Source organism: Schistocerca serialis, chromosome 10 (genome assembly GCF_023864345.2).
Source record: "Schistocerca serialis cubense isolate TAMUIC-IGC-003099 chromosome 10, iqSchSeri2.2, whole genome shotgun sequence".
Taxonomy (NCBI): Eukaryota; Metazoa; Arthropoda; class Insecta; order Orthoptera; family Acrididae; genus Schistocerca; species Schistocerca serialis.
In genome coordinates, this window is record NC_064647.1 from 93,806,481 (window position 1) to 93,823,737 (window position 17,257).

At 37.4% G+C, this 17,257-nt stretch overlaps 1 protein-coding gene across 2 annotated transcripts in view; it reads left to right on the forward strand.

Moving 5' to 3' along the window:
- LOC126425011 (fasciclin-2) overlaps positions 1 to 17,257 on the forward strand; it is a 927,523-nt gene that overhangs the window by 854,602 nt on the left and 55,664 nt on the right. For both annotated transcript variants that reach the window (XM_050087916.1, XM_050087917.1), the window contains exon 14: positions 6,360 to 6,377. In XM_050087916.1, the coding sequence (XP_049943873.1) occupies positions 6,360 to 6,377 (18 nt within the window). The remainder of the gene's footprint in view (positions 1 to 6,359; positions 6,378 to 17,257) is intronic.

The window sequence follows — 17,257 nt, forward strand, 5'->3', positions numbered from 1 at the left end:
GAAGGCTTCTTGTGGAAGGGTCTTCAGGTGGTCTGTTGTGGGCCTCTCAATATCAGAAATGGTGTCAAAACATTTTCCTTTGAGAAATTTTTTTTTTTTTTGAAAGAGTCAGAAGTCGCATGGTGCTACGTCTGCTGAGTAAGGCGGATGTGGACAGATAGGAACAATTTAACCATCCAAAAATTGTTGAATCAAAAGTGTGGTGCTGCACAGGGCATTGTCATGATGAAGAAGGAAGACATCGACACACTTTTCTGGTCTCTTTCTTCGTACATCGTTTTGCAAAAATTGCAGAATGCCCTTGTAAAATTTGATGTTTGCAATTGATTAACTGGTCTTCCAGTGGGAACTCTGAATTTTTGCCCTAACCACACACTCAAGTTTCATCTCCGGTTACAATTTTGGACATGGAGTCCAGGTCTGAATAAAGATGCTCCTTTAACTCTGTGAAAGTGACACACAATTTTCCTTCTGTTCATTACTCAAAAGTCGTGGATCAAATTTTGCACTCACTAGTCTCATTAGCAGATTATAAGTTAAAATGCTTTGCACAGACTCATACAAAATGCTAAGTTCTTTGCTAGACTTTCAAATAGTTATTCACCTGTTTGAACAAACAATTTTTGTCACCTTTTGCTCGTTCTCTTCTGGTTTTGGGGTTAATGGATGTCCCGTACGTTGCTCGTCTCGTATTGACTCATTTCTGGTTTTATCGCTGATGCCACTTGTAAATGGTCGTCAGAGTTACAGTATTATGGAGATACATCAATTTCAACATTTTATTAGTTTCTTTGGCACTTTTTGCGACTTGAAACAGAACTTAATGTAAATGCATCAGTAACAGAAAATTGAGCCCGCCTCGATGCAAAACACCTTGTTATTCGTTTATTTCTTTATTCTCCCAAACAAATAAACGAATAACAAAGTTTTTTGCATCAAGGTGGACTCAATTTTCTGATATTACTGTTTTTCTATGCAAACAGGGACCAAATGAAATAGTTCAAAGATAAAATTATTGTTAAAGCATTGTTCGAAATCCACGATGCACGACAGACACGGAAAACACAACCTCACTCTTATGTCTCTGGATGCTGACTGACAAGTCAGAACTTGTTCCATCTTGACACTGCCTGTCTTAACAGATCAGGCTGTCAGATAAATTACATTAAATGGTTCTAGCAACAGTAGTTGCTGATAAAAATTTCATTCACTCAATTTTTTGGTCATACCTCATATTTTGTCTTATTTTACACCTGTTCTGGCCAATGAAGTCAGCCATGGCAATTAGCCTTCCAAGTTTCACGCTATTGGTCAGGTTTTTCCAACTACGAGGCCAGAGCCGGTATCTATGTTTTGTTTGACTTGTGGTCTATAATTCTCATACTTCGGGCATCTGCCAATCACTGTGCTGGAAAGAGCAGTGTCATCTACTGATATCAGCATGAAACTGATACAGCTGCTGGGCCCTGCCTGGCTTGCCTAATCAACTTCGTCAGCTGTCAATACATGCACCCGACTTAGCCTCGCATCTTCCTAATGTCACAACAGGATGCACAGCTCCGTCTGTTTTGTAAAGGAGAGACAGTTCCCATAGTTCATAGTTCAGAGAAATTTGTGCTGGAAGGGAGTATCTAAATGACCTGTGTAGTGAAGCAGCCGTTGAAGTCATACGTGCTGTGGTGCACAGCATATTGGTTGGTGAAGTTTGTGGTTCGCCACAGTTTAGCAGTGGCCATTCATCTGAGTAGACCGTCTGTCATGCCCATACAGAATGCTGTACAGTAATTGCAATATAATAATGTAGAACATTGCTGCTTTCACACATGGACCTGCCATTTATTATGTAGGAAATGAAGACAGGTCGTGAACTTGGGCCAACCACAAGGGAATGAACTGTGGGATGCAGGGTTGGGAATATGATTGGACTAGGGATGGACGAGAATATTTTGCAGGTTGAGTTTGGATAGGAGATCCTCATCTCAGGACACGACTAGAAGTAGTCAAAGTTATGGAGGATGTGGTTTAGCTTTTTGAGGGCAGGGTGATACTGAGTGATCAGCAGAGTGCTGATTTGTGGCCAGTTAATAGGTTTGCTTGTACCAGAGGGTCAGATGGTGTGGGAGATTTGTTTATGAATGAGCTGGGTAGGATATTTTGTCAGTAAAGACTCTGGTAAGGTCATCACTATATTTTGACTAATGCTGTTTTCCACTGTTGACGCGACGTTGTGTTGTGAGGCTGTAAGGAAGAGATTTTTTGACATGGAGCCTATAACACCTGTCAAAGTAGAGTTATTGTTGGTGGTTTGTGCGCTCAATATGGGCAGACGTATTTATGGAGACATCTGAGAGGTGGAGACTGACGTCTAGGAAGATGGCTCAAAAAGTTGAGAAGTATCAGGTGAAGGAGATTTGGAATAAGTGTTGAAAGCTTCAACACTTGTGAGTCACATTGTGAAAATGTAATAAGTGAATGTGATCCAGGTTCAGCGTTACACCTGATAACCAAAAAGGCCGGTTCACTGTCGTACTGTATCAGAGAAAAATTTCAGATAAAGTCAAACTTGCTTTTCAAAAAACAAAGCTGAAAACAAATTTCAGAACACAGGCAAACCAGTACAAATGTATCATTGCGTAGAACAATCCTGTAAGTTTACCTGTTCAGGTGTTTACAAGTTGAAATATGATAGCTGCCAGAAAATGTACGTAGGAGGGACAGGAAGAACTTTTAAAACAATATTCAGGAAACAACTTAATATCACTGGCATCTTCATTTAGCTTACACCTGAAAGAACAAAAACACGCAGCCTGTAACATATTACAATGCTTGTCAATCCTACACACCACTGAAAAGGGTAGCCTGCTAAATATTTTGGAAGAAATAGAAATTTTCACATATCTGACAAAAAGTCGTGATGTTATTTTGAATTAACAGGTTGACCGAAAAACAAAGAATTCATTGAAAATTTCACAAATGTTCTCATAAACCTTTGGTGCTGAAATCATTCCTCCGTTTAGAAATTTCACTAACGCTGGTGATAGAAATGAAATGATATGTCAGGCAATGGAAAATCCAGGATGAAAAAACTGTTGCCAAAACAAGTGGACCACCCTGTTGCAGAACATGCTGCGAAACATGATATCCTACATTTCAGTGTTTGCTTGCTTTATAGACTGTGCCATATGGGTCCTTCCCCCCAACACCAGCTTGTCTGAACTGCGCAGGTGGGAACTTTCCCTGCAATACGTCATATGTTGCTGCAACCCTCCTCGCCTCAACCTTTGTTAGTCAGTGTTCGGACTCATCCAGCCCCTTCCCTGTTCCCATTCCAGCACTACACACCCATCATTGCACCACTACACCCTGCCTCTCCTCTTCCACTGCTACCGAAACCCCACCCCTCCCGATCTCTCCCCTGCCCTCTGTCTAATGCACAGCACTTCACTGTCTGCCACCCCCACCATACTATCCCTCCTTCTCCCCGCCCCAGCCCCTCCTTATTCCCAACCAGTCGCCACTCCCATCATGCACTGGTGCTGCTGCTTGCAGGGTGGTTTCAGTTGCCTGAGACTGCAGTTTTGTGTGTGTGTGTGTGTGTGTGTGTGTGTGTGTGTGTGTGTGTGTAGTCTATGAAATAAACAACTCAACAAATATATTTGGATGCTAGCACATTGCCATTGACAAGCACATAATCTCTAAATTTACATGCAGATTTAAACTGTCGTACAATTAAATAATTATATGACTGTTGCTGGCAAATGTCTTTTGGTTGTGATAAGAAAGCAATATATAAAGCAAGTTAAATTATATGAAAAAATAGCAGTCACATTAAATAATACAAAACACTGAATGGCAGAGGATAAATGTATTTTGAAAAATATTTTTTCTGCCGTAAAGAAAATGCTGCTGACAATTGTCAGCACCAAATACTAGACCGACAATAAATAAATATAAATATGAGATATTGTCAATAACTCCATGTTGTTTTTTCTTAAGGAGTTATGTCAAAGATAATGTCTTCCTGCTTCCACTACCATTTAATTTGCAAGAGTTGCAACTAAGGATCAATTAATGCACTAGCCGATATTGACTGTGACGTGGTAGGAGGTGTACAACAAGAGATTGAGTATCATATTGAAGCAAATGGTGCCCATACTGCACACTTGAAATGCGAGTCAAAAACTTGGAGAGATGCTCCAGCCATTGGTATGTGTCAATGTTGCTGTATCTCTCATAGTTTTTGTGCAGTTGTCTTGTGAAACCCTGGATGTACTTATGAATGATGCTGTACAATAAAACTATCCTAGATTTTAGAATTATTAGTTCATTTCTCTGAGAGGAAAGAGCAATTGATTGGAAAGTAAAGAGCACAGGTTGAGATGCACCCACCTGCTGTGATCTCTGTGTCCCTCTGTCTGTACAGCATGTGGCCCATCTCAACCTGCAGTCTGGTTGGGATGCCTTTACTTCCCACCCAGTTTCTCCTTCCTCCCTGAGCAACAAACAGACTTTAGAAGGCTAAGTATATGTGTTTTCCAACAGTGCTTAGAATTTCATCTCTTGAAGGCAAACACTGGAGAGTTGTGATGCCATTCTATGATCTTCACAATTTACTTTTCCTTTTGGAGCAATTTTAAGTACACTGGTCAACATTCACAAAACGTTTTTTTCATTTATGAGATCAATATGAGGTGTTTCTGCAAGATAATTGAAGGGGTCAGCAGAAGACAGTGCTAACTCTCAATTTAATAAAGATTAGTTTGGTCACACTATCTGTTGTATTGTTGAATGCACCGCATGCTAGCAACAACTTTTCCAATATTTACTACTAGAAAGAGAACAATTACTATATAATTTTTTGCCATACTGTGTACTATGGTCTTCTGTTTGAATTCAATCAAACATGTAATATACAGCAACTCAAAATATGCTCTTGTGGGTTACCACTTTCTTCCACCAACCACTTCAGATCAGTCCTCAATCCAGGTCTAATTTCAGAATTTGTGTATCAACCTCAATTTTCATATAATGATGTTTTTGTAAATTACTACTGCAGCATATGTATTATATGTCTCTGGCAAACAACAAGACTTCCAAATGCAAACAACAAAATAATCTATCAGTACATAAATGAATCAAGGAAATTAATAAAATAAGAATAAAGAAAAGTAAAGAATCACACAATAATATTTCCCTCCAAATTTCTTGTGATACTTGGAAAGCCAGTAATCCGACAACATTGCGGTACTCCATTTGCCTTGATGAAGATTCTCAATTTGGGACATGTCATGGTGAAACTGTTCCGCATGTTTATCACTAATGCCATCAAAGTTATCTGGGAAGACATCCCTGTGATCATTCGAGAAATGTAGTTTAAAGTGACAAGTTACATTGTGTAATGTGGTATGATCTCTGTAGTTCTTGTACAATATTTATAATAGTTCTCTGCCCTGTGGTTTACTAAAAAGTTGTTCCAGACACATGAAAGATAGCCTTGCCAATTTTAACACCAATCTGCAAATCAACAAAATGTTCGTGACTCATTAATTCCTTAATTTGCAGTTTTGCAAATACTCCTCCCTTCATTTTGCTTTACTGGTCCATTTGTAGTTTTGTCTGTGGCTTTCACAAAGTTTGTGTTGAGACACACATTTTTGGGGTCAACAAGAGCAGCTCATTTTCTTAAATTAATAGTCTTTTTTCTGTCTGCTGTTCCACTTGCATTGAAAGTGGCAGTGCTTTGTAAACTGAGCTGAGAAAAATTGTGATATCTTGACATCTCCACACACATGCTACTTGCATTTACAAGTTTGTAGCAGTTTTAAGGTTCTCATTTTTCCTTCTGATTAGCTGCACAAGGAATCAGAACAGATCCAGATTTGTTCCCACTGTGAGAATTACTATTTTTGGACTAACTTTGCTGGATCTCTGAACAAGTACCACTTATTTACACTGAAATTGTAGCCGAGAGTCTCCGTAATGAACTCGCTGTCATTTCTTGAGGTAGAAATTTAACCTGAGGGCCATGTTGTGTAATTCCCAATATGTATTTTGATTGTTCTTTAGCAATTAAATCTGAAAAATATTTAAGTTGCGTCGCAGGAGAATAACCAAGTGTTTTCAAGGATTTCGGCAGATAGAGGCTTGCGTCTCGTAAGAAAACTGAGCCTGGTAGCCAAAGAGTGATATCATTTTTAAATTCAGCTCCCACGACTTGGCAAAGCACACTGTTAACATTCTTTGTAATAAAAATAATGTTGACCTGTGTTCCCAGATGATATGATTTGAATAGGATGTGCATACTTAGCAATAAGTATCTCCTGTTTGCTCATGCCACTCCCTGAACTTTTCTGTTGCAGATCCGAGCCAGATGCCAGGTACTCAGGCCGGACAGTCGTCTGCGGCCCCCGCCCGCCCCCATCTCCACCTCCTGCCACCTGTACTCCTGTCCCTCTTAACGATTTCCCTAACTCATATCCGGCTATGCTAAGATCTTAGAACTCGATAGGTGGGGGGTGGGAGGGGGGAATTATCGACGTCCTCTTGTTTACTTTCTCCTCGTCCTCCGAAATGGGGATCAGTGGAGATCTCGTTACGGGATAGTCGGGTCAATTAAAATTTGTCGCTGGGATCATTTCTGTGCGTGTCAGGTTTTCTGCGATTCTTAGGAAAATGCTTGATGGGCGAACATTTTTGTTCTGATAGTCTTACTATTCAGTTTTGGACTACTATACTTGCAGTACAGAAATCTCTGGGCACTGAGTGTGTGCTAAAACTAATTCCGTCTTTTCGTTTCTTATTTCCCCTCCCCCTCTATTATAGATCTGCTCAAAGGCCAGTGGGCTAAGGAAAGTAGACCATTTACTAAAACTGTCTGATTTGAGTATTTTCACTACAGATTTGGTTGCGTTGAAGTTTTTATTGTTAATTTTAGAGAACTTGTGTTGAAGCTAGTTAGTTTTATTTCTATTACTTGCAGTATTTCCCAGTATTGGATTACTTGAGTATTACTCTTGTAATCTGCTAGTGATTGGGAATTTATTATGCACATAATTTATGTGTTATATTATATATTTGCGATATTTTTCTTGAGTTTACTCATTAGATTGCATTGCTGGTGGCATGAACTTTTAAAAATATGTCCGTTATTTCCCTCGGGAACTGAGCGCCAGTGAGAATTTGAGTGTGTCCTCCCGCTTCAGTTTACTTTACGTGAATCTCAGTGGCAGTGTATGTCGACAATAAACAGGGACTGTTTACTGAGCTGAGACGCCGATATAGTAAACTGAAGGAACCAGTCCAGTACACACACATCATGAAAGACTTCTATGAAGCACATGCCTCTATGTATGTAAGATGTGCTAGCTAATTACCTTAGGGCACTATAGTAAAGCATCGTATGAGATTCTCATTTTTAATAGGTCTGTTTTTAGGAATCTCCAATAACAAGTAAAATTGTAGGAAATTATATCTATTCCGTTCCAAAACAATGTCATACTTGTCCACAAAATGTCTTGTTCTTCCAGAGATCATATTAATGGGCTGTAATGAAATGAATGATGATTGAGGTACAGTTATAGAGTCAAAAAATAAGGATGAATTACCTGGCAAAGTTTTGAAAGATTGATGCAGTGCTCTGTGAAAATATATCCCAGTTTTGTAGGAATATTTCTTTCTCCAAAGCAGCACCACATCTTACTCTCTAATAGTGGCATGAAGGTCACATATTCAGGAAATATTAAGGTAGGATTCCATGTTCCAGTCCATTGGCAAAGGTGTGTTTCTCATACAACAGACCAATCCAGTATTTAGAGAAAGTTAATGTATAAATAAGAAAAATTGTCAGTTCACGGAGGCATATTTAATCACAGTCTGATTGTCTCAGTGGTGTGCAGTTATTGTGAAGGGGGTGAGGAAAAAATGTGATCTGCTGCCACATCTCACCATATGACTCAAAAGATGTGTGCCTGTTGTGGGATGGGAGCTGGCAGAACCAGTGCCGAGAGAAGACACTTGAGATTTGTGTTGGGCCAGTCAGAAGCTCACAGGAGTCCCTGTGCATACTGATTCCTGAGCATTCTGCCTTGGGAATTAGTAGCCTTGTGTGGGAGTGATAATACGTGTGTGACAGATGTATCAGAAGACTGTAGGCCTGTGTCCTGTAATGTCAACATTTTGAAAAGGAAATGCCGTTCAGGCACACTTTGAATTTGCATATTATGTGGCAAACACTGCTTGTTCTCACTTGACCAGAAGATACCATAGTTTCCCAAGCTGTGACCTCTGTGGTTGTCATCTGCTCTTTTTTAGAATCTGCACATGCATGACATAACAAATACCTTATAGTTAAGTGCACGTTCACCATGCTTCCCCATAAATTCTCCTTTTCTTTCACCTAGTGTTTGCTTCCATGCTTCCTCCCGGTCTCACTTATCCAGGTAATTTTCTTGAAAAGAAATTTTTCAGTTTCATGTACATGTGTGTGTGTCATCACATTCTGCAATGCTTCAGCGGCACTGGAATATCACATAGCTGTATTTTTATCTCCTTGTAGTTTTAACAGTACTGTGTGTTTGACTTGTGTTCATCAACTATTCTCATTCTTGCACACGTACTACCAGGTAATGATGAAACTTCCTTTTTGTATCGAAGACAAGAGAGCCACAGTCAAATTAGAACATGTCAGCTTATTTACATGTTGCTCTCACCTACTGATTCTTTAATAATACATTTAATGGGATTGAAAATTATCAGTATTGCTATTTTCTCTATTGAGATTTAGATTCTGGTATGTCTCAGAAGGTGGCTTTGCAGCTTCACTGATTACATGTTTAATAATTTCTTACTTTCTTGCTTATGCAAAGCTGTATGCTATTGAGCGCTTTCATATTGTAGAGTATCAATTAGAAGGAGCAACTGTCTTAACACAATTTGCAGATTCATTTTAATTCTCACAAGACATGTTGCCATATACAGAATAATGAAGATTATTTGAGATTAAATGGACACCAGGTTTACCGTGTAATATGTACATCTGTGATGTTTCTTTGGTATTTCAAAATTTTTGGCAAATGATAGTACGGGAAGAGGCAGGAATTGTGCCATATGGTTAATATTAGCAATTTTTTGCTATCAGTATATTGAGGTAAACTCGGCTTTGTTAATGGGAGAAATTTCCTTTTATAATGACATTAAATATCTTCTTGACGGAGGTACAGTTGTATGTCACTTGACGGTGGTTGTCACAAACTTTTTTGACAGAATGTCCTGGAAATGCATTAAATGTTAAGTCAGAGTTTGACAGCAAAGTGTGGCTCAAGTCATTTTATTTGTGTGCTCTCTCAGGTCTATGTCACTCTCATAGGTACCATATTTCTTGGCTGTCTCTATCTTTTTTATTTTCGTGTTAGTGTGTTATGCAATCTTGCAGTCTTCTAAGCTTTTTGAAAATGTAGTTAGAAAAGTACATTATTTTCTTTTTTAAAAATAAAAAAGACCAAGCTTACCTCAGTATCTTGCTAAATAAGGACAACATAAAATGAAGGAGAGGCAATCACTCACCAACAGCTGATTAGTGTGTGGTGCTTAGAAATAGGCAACAGAAAAGTGTGTTTATGCTAGCTTACGATCTCTTGCTCTTTCTTTAGTAGAAGTACAAACATTCACACACACACACACACACACACACACACACACACACATACACACACAAATGTGCCCACCTGTTCTGAAGTTGCAGGTATTAACTGTATGGCAAATACTTTCTTCTTTGTGTCATATCATTTGTAAAAACACCTCATTTCAATGTAGTCAACAATTTATGAAGCATTAATGGAGTTCACCATCTGTAAGGCAATCTGCATAATGAAGTATGAAACATGAACTAGATGTACAAGGAAGAAAATGAGCCACTTGGACCCTGTGGGCTTCTGCACTGGTGTTAGTTGTTACTGGTTTCTCTTGATTTTAACATTTCCATTTGCACATGTAAGATATCAATGTCATTATCATTTTTCCCCATAGCTGAGTTAGGATACTGCAACAGTTGTACAGTATTTATATGTATATATAAATGTAAACTAGGTTGGTATGGTAACTGGGATGTAGAAATTATTATTATCATTATCAGGAAGAAAGTGATATACATATGATGCAAGTGATACTTTTAAAAATACAATTTGAAATTAATGCTAGCACTGCCATTTCACAATGTTTGTCACAAAAGCTGTATTGGCTCAGAATGGGAGCTGTAGCTTATTCATGGGGTGCAGAGAGCAATCGTATAGGAGGCGAGTTCCCTGCCATGTGAGTCTTCCACCACAAATGCTGTTTTTCAGGTTTCGGAGTGACTGTGTGAGTAGTGTCCAGTTGTAAATACAGAGGATTGCAATTTTGCTACAGTTTGCAGGAGTCACAGTGACGATACTGATATAACACACACTGTTGTCTTATTTTTATTGTTACGGTGTCTCATGTTGCATATCTGAATTAGCTGATAGTGTACTAATGTGTCACGGTCTCTGACACGTTCTTCAGAATCTCGTGAAATCACATTTGAGTCCAGAAAAAGATCCATCGTTCTAGTCAGATGGCATTGTTTGTGATGTGAAGGGAGTTATGAAAATTGCTTTAGAGAAGCTGAAGGCATCATTCCATACTAAATTTATTGTCCATGTTGCAAAGTTGTGTTTGGAATGGAAACTATGTTCTTCCATATAGAATATTATTTTTTGAATCTGCAAAAAGTATGATATATTTATGAAGCACTAGTTGTAAATATTAAGAATGTCACTCCTCTGGTTTGCATTTATTAATATCTGTTTATTCGTAAATAATTTTTAATCAATATTCTCTGTTGCATTTAGTAATTTATATTTTTGTCATAATTCAATTGCTCTGTTATTGCTCTTTTGATTTTGTTTATCCATATGTAGATTTACCAGTGTAGGTACTTCTGTTCTCATTTTCATTTAAGGTAAAAGCAAGAAAATGTCTGTGAAATCAAAATGGATTAAAACATAAAAAGAATAAAAAGTGATTTGTGATTTTATGTTCTATGTGAAAATTCAGATGGAATGTACATCCAGCAATAATTGTATAATGTGTCTATGATAATATTACTTCTCTAAAAGTCAATAATTTACTTGTATTTTTTTGCTTATTTTCTTAAAAATTAATAATTTGTGTGTCTTATGTAGTTTCTTTTTGGTGTTAGAAGACTAAGCTAGCAAACTCATCATTCTGTACGGATGAATCCGTTTTTGTTGGTGCAAAATTTCTTCGTTCCCATTTAAAAAAATTTATAGCAGCTAACATTTTAAGAGATGTATGTAAAACAGAAGCAGATGATTACAAAAGTTTACAGAATCACCAAAACCGTTAGGAATACTGTATCTTCTGGTTGCTTGTTGGGCACTGGTGAGTAGACATTACTGGATTTTGGTTTGCATATTTCCTAATATGTTTTGCATCATAGTTACTTCCCATCTCATCTGTAGTCGTAGTAAGTAGCAATTTGGACCTGTGCTGGATTTGAATACTGTAACATTTAGCCTGCTACAGCAACTAGTTTGAGATATGCTGACCCATTCGCTGTGGGACAGAGGCTCCCCACCACAGGGTGAAATAAGGCTACTTTTGCTGCATGGGTGATTTGTGTTTGTGGGCTTCTTTTGGCAGTGTACCCTAATGTATGACAAGCATTTTGTGTAAAACCTTTATTCCATACTGTGTGTTTTGATGTGCAGTAATGACACTCAAACAGAATATGCACTCTCTCTCTCTCTCTCTCTCTCTCTCTCTCTCTCTCTCTCTCTCTCTCTCTGTGTGTGTGTGTGTGTGTGTGTGTGTGTGTGTGTGTGTGTGTGTGGAGAGAGAAAGGGAGAGGGAGAGAGAGAGAACATGCACATGCATGTTACTCATACTGCTAACATAACAAAAATTTTTTCACTTGGATCTTACAGTGTCTTTCAATAACATGAATGTTATGTGCAGGAGTTGTGGTGCTGTGTAGTGAAAATTTTTCCTTCACTTCTTGATTTCTATATGTTATCTAGTACTTTTACAAAGGTTAGATATGTGCTGTGACTTTCATGTTCTCGCATTCTGTGTACCCTTTGTGTGATGAGTCTCGTAAAGAGACGTTTTACGGTGGAAGTGCACTGCTCGGTGTTCTTCTGAGGAGCAGCTTGTAGAGCCCGTCTGTCCTCTCATCGTAGGTCACCTCCAGAAGCTGTCTCGACTAACGTTTTTGGTACTGTACAGATACTTTTAAGAGTGACAGCTGCGTTATAACTGTCTCTGTGATGACTATCCAATAGCTGATCTCTGCATTTCGCTCCGTAGCCCGCTTTGTGAAGTGTGCTGACAGTAGACGTCTGTCGAAATGGCTTGCACTTTGTGTCATTTGTAAATAGTTTTTTCTGTGAACGCCGACATGCTGTCAAATTTTGCTCCAGTTCTTGCTGAACCTACATTTGCACTTAAATTGTGGCCAAAAACAGTTTGTCAGTGCAATTGTAGATTATGTACGCTTGTGGTTGACAATTTCATAGTTTATCATACCACAGTCTCCAAATGTTTCAAATGCTAATTGACTCCTGCATTGTAATCAGAAGATCATAATGCGTTTTCACATTTGTTTCCTTAATGTTGATTGAGAATTTTATAATAGGAACCAATAATGGGTATACGGTTTTTATTCCTTCTTTATGTTGCATTATTCTGCATTTTTCATATGTCGATCAGCTCTCTGAGTAACTGGGCTAAAAAGACACTCTGCATTAGTGAGAAGTGCTAGCTCAAGAAAATTTATTTAGTGATATATAATGTTTGGCTAAAGGATGGTTGAACTTATGTCTATGTGACCCAACATATTATACGCCAAAATGTAAAGGAAGGCTCTGAAACCCTATTTAGATGAACAAAAAATAGTCGAGAACTTGGCGGAGCGTGCATTTGAAATGTGTAAATTTGTATTTCCTCTCTTTTGATGGTATAATTGTAGAGTATAAAAGAATGTTCTCAAATAATTAAAATCTGGGCAGTGTTTTCCGACATCAAGGACTCGAGTCTAGAGGTTTCTAGAAATGTATGTAGCTCATAAGTGGGCGAACAAGTAGAATCATAAACACTTAAATAGCTGTTGCATAATGTACATTTGAGCAAAAATAATAAAGTAAACAAATCGTGACTCTTATACTGAAGAAACATCTTATCAGTAGCAACCAACAGATAATATATGTAAAGGTCTTCTAAACCAAGTTGAGTCACTGTTGAGTGTTTGAAACATTTGGAGGCTATGATATTCACACTTACAGTGTGAACTGCAAATTAGTTTGGATCTTATGTCCACTGAAAAAGAAAAAAATAGTTTTGAAACTGTTACCTTCTCATTTATTTGATAATTCGAGATGGTAATTGAGCAGGTTCATTTTAATAAAAATCAGGACGCTGTTATTAACTAGCTTCTGCAGTTACATTGTGAGGAATTTTAATGTCATGTTACACATTACTAATGTTTAGGGGTATGTGATGTATGTAATGTGATAAATTGCAGGGAATGTCAGAGTAAAAGCATCATTATAGTAAAGGACAAGTTAAATGTGAAGCACTTTGTATTTATTCAGTTGCTTGAGACATGTTAATACTGCCATTCTTTCCAGTTTTTTAATCTTACTGCAATATTTGTGGTATTTGTTCCTCGCATCACAGTGTCGTGAATTGCCTACATGATCGTGAAGATGAACAAGTAATATTACCTTTCTATGTCCCATAGGAAAATAAAACTGATTTGTTCATCTCTCATTGTATAACTTTACATAAAATTCTGAAATTAATTAATATCTGCAGTTTTCCTTTTTTCAATATTCTCAATGACAATGTGACTCTTATAATCTCCACTGTGATTACAGAATTTGCTCAACCAAATAGTAATTGGCCATTTGCTATATCCTTTTAAAATATTTTTTTTTTGTTTAAAAAGAGTGTCATATTAATTTTTTTTAATGTTAAAACACATCTCTGCTTACTTCACCAGTGACATTTATGCACCGAACAGTTTCAAAGGAACAATTTTTTACACAATGGTTGGGCATGTCAGTTTCATTATTGATGTTTCACAAGCTACGGCTTGGTTGTGATTAGCGCAGTGATCCAGAAAGTGTAGAATAAATTTCTTTTATTTCCGTCTACAATCACAAAATTGTTAGGTCCTTAGACTGCCAATTTCAGTCAGCGATGACCAGATCTACAGCAAAATATGGGCGAAAACATAAATACAACTAATACACTGTCTACATCTCAAAACAATAAAATAGGCCATAATGGCAAGTATACTGACATACATGTGAAAAAATGTGCCTACAATGTGACAAGGCATACCTGTTTTGTAAGATGTCCTAATGTAGTGAAGCCACAGCGGTGTTGTCAAAAAGTAAACAGAAACTCAGCTTAGCATTATTGCACATATTTAAAGTATGATCTATATGGGGCTGCAGTTGATTTTGTATTTTTTCCCATATTTTGTTGCAGATCTGAAGAGGGTTCTTGCCACCCGAAACCAGTAGTTAAGGACTTAACAATTTTGTGATCATGGACAGAAATAAAAGAAATTTATTCTGTCATTGATGCTGTATGCTTCATCAGCAGCAGTATTCACTTTGTTCCCTTGTCAGTCTATTATTCAAACAAATTGGATATTGAGCAGTGGGAAGAGTGTGAGGTAGATAGTCATTGCACCAAAAAGTACATTGTATTACGGAATTGCTCCGTAGTGAAGAATGAAGGGATGACACTAAAGAAGTAATAAATTAATCTGTGGGTTTATATCAATCATAATATCTGCTTTTCTTCTCTTTGTATGTGTTTTGAATGAACAAATTTTGAACAGAGCCATAGAGATAATTCGAAAGGTAAATATTGCTTTTTGCAGTAACATTGTGCTTCAGTATTAAAGCAAGCTATGTGGGAAGGAATTTTTTCATGGATGTCCATTTTAATGTTGGTGATTTAATAGGTATAAAGCAACTCCGTTGCCTAATACAGTACATGATGCACATTTCTTCTTTGTTTGAACACCCCTAACAAGTCTCTTGTGAGGGTATATGTTCTTTTACTGTAAATGCAGACAGTAAAGTCCACTTTTCTGACATTGAAGTGCCTGGCACTGATTTCTTAGCCTCACGGACAGCTTCATCAGTAAATATAAAAGTAGTAATCCACGGCACGAACAGCACTCATACGACTGTAGCATGTCACCAATGTCTGCATGTCGAGAAATGTAATAACCCAATGTTTTATATGCACGTTTTGGTTGCAGTAGGTAGCAGAAAAAAGAGAGTGTCTTAATAGTAACTAGCCATTTATTTGTTTGCTAGGTCCTTTACTAGATACACAGGTAACAGATTTACTTCAGTTGATGATAATTGTGATCAGAGAAAGTGAATGTTACTCAAGTCCCTTCAAAATTAACTTTCACAGCATCCTGCCATATCTGTAACATTGTTTTAGGAATTTATCTTGTATAGTCAACTGTCTATTACCAAGCAGTGTTCTTACAATTAGTTGGCATTAATACCTATTTTTCCCATCAGGTTTTGTTTCAGTTTGTACATATTTTCACATTCTGAGAAGAATTTTTCCTTCCTATCTTGGTCCCAATATACACAGCTCTTTTAACACTGTGGCTCAGGGCCCCCATAAAATTTAATTTGCTGTTACAAATAACTAAAGTCCTCGGCATGTGTTTTCCTGTGCTCTGACACTAGGGGTTTGGGCACCCTCACATTTTTGGGTGGACTCCAGTCTTCATTCAGTTCCCTCGCTTTCATTTTCTTTCTCTCTGTGTTATGCAAACCCGTTATTGAATGGAGAAAAAAAATTTAAAGAATGGTCCCATGTAGTAGAAGACAATAATCATTTTAAGTATTTGTCAACAGAAATGTAAAATTTGTGATACTTGAGAAATGTAGTTGCACTGGGCTTCTCCAGATTTTTGTTCAAAGTTTTCGTTTCTTCCCACGTTAATTCTCAGTGAAATTTCCCTCATTATTTGACTAAATATTATAATTGTAAAAGTTGGTGCACAGAATCTGTTGCAAACTGACAGAAATTTGGAGGAGCCCTAGTCGCTGTGCTCTCGTATTGTTGTATATTGTGAAGTGTTGCGCACGTGTTGAGTGTGCTCTCTTAAATGTGCCAACTGGATCATCCTGTTAAGGCCCGTGCAATGCGGGCAGTGTTCCACACTTGATAGAGGTATAAATAACTCAGAAAAGTTGCTATATACACACGTACAGATTTAATAAATGAGATATTATAATAGCGGTTAATAAAGTGTATTATATTAAGTGTATCAAAGCTGGATATTTGTTTGGAATAGTCAACATATTCAACAGAAAAGACTGTTCTAAAAATAATGAAATAATTGTACATAAATGATTTTAAAAATACAGAGTATATGAAACTTTACAATGGCATTTTGTTTTGTTTTTGAAACAATTAATGTGTCCCAGTTACAATAAATGACCTCCAGTATTTCTCAGTACTTGTAAGCCGTTTTTGGGCAACCAGTTTGAAATTTGCTGAATAAACAACTTCCGTTTTAGCTGCTCAGTACATTTTTGGAGAGTGAAACAGAAAAAACTAAAGCCTCTGCAAAATATTTCATCTCACTGCTGTTGTGTTTAGTAAGCATTCTATAATAGCATAGTGACAAAAGTGCAGTTATTATGAAAAACTGTTCCACCCTAAATTCACACTGGTCATGCTGAATGGCCAGTTAAGACTGAATTTTAATTCTCAACAACAAAAAAAAAAAAACAAAAAAAAAAAAAAAAAAAAAAAAAAAAAAAAAAGCAAAGAGTTATCCAAATTGAATACAAGGGTCATCTAAAAGGTGCCACCAACACACAACAAATCTTGTACAAAAATGAAAGACATATACAGAAAGGAAAATATTGTGATGTGTTTATTGTAGCTGTAGCCATCTGAAGCTGCACCGACTCTTATGTTGGAGTCTCCCATTTGATGGGAAGTTCCTCCTAGGTGGTCCGTTTTAGAGGTATTTACTTATGTGCAGCGGAGGCATCAGAAGTTCCTGCCAGCCTAGGTAATTATTGTTTAGGGCCTTTGAGCCTATGTAGAATTAGTGGACTGTGGAATCTAGCTAATTTCCTCTCTACATTCTCTGAGATAGCAAAATGTTCTGTGTGCTTGTAGATATTTTGCATGCTGCATTTGAATTTGTCAAGCTTTT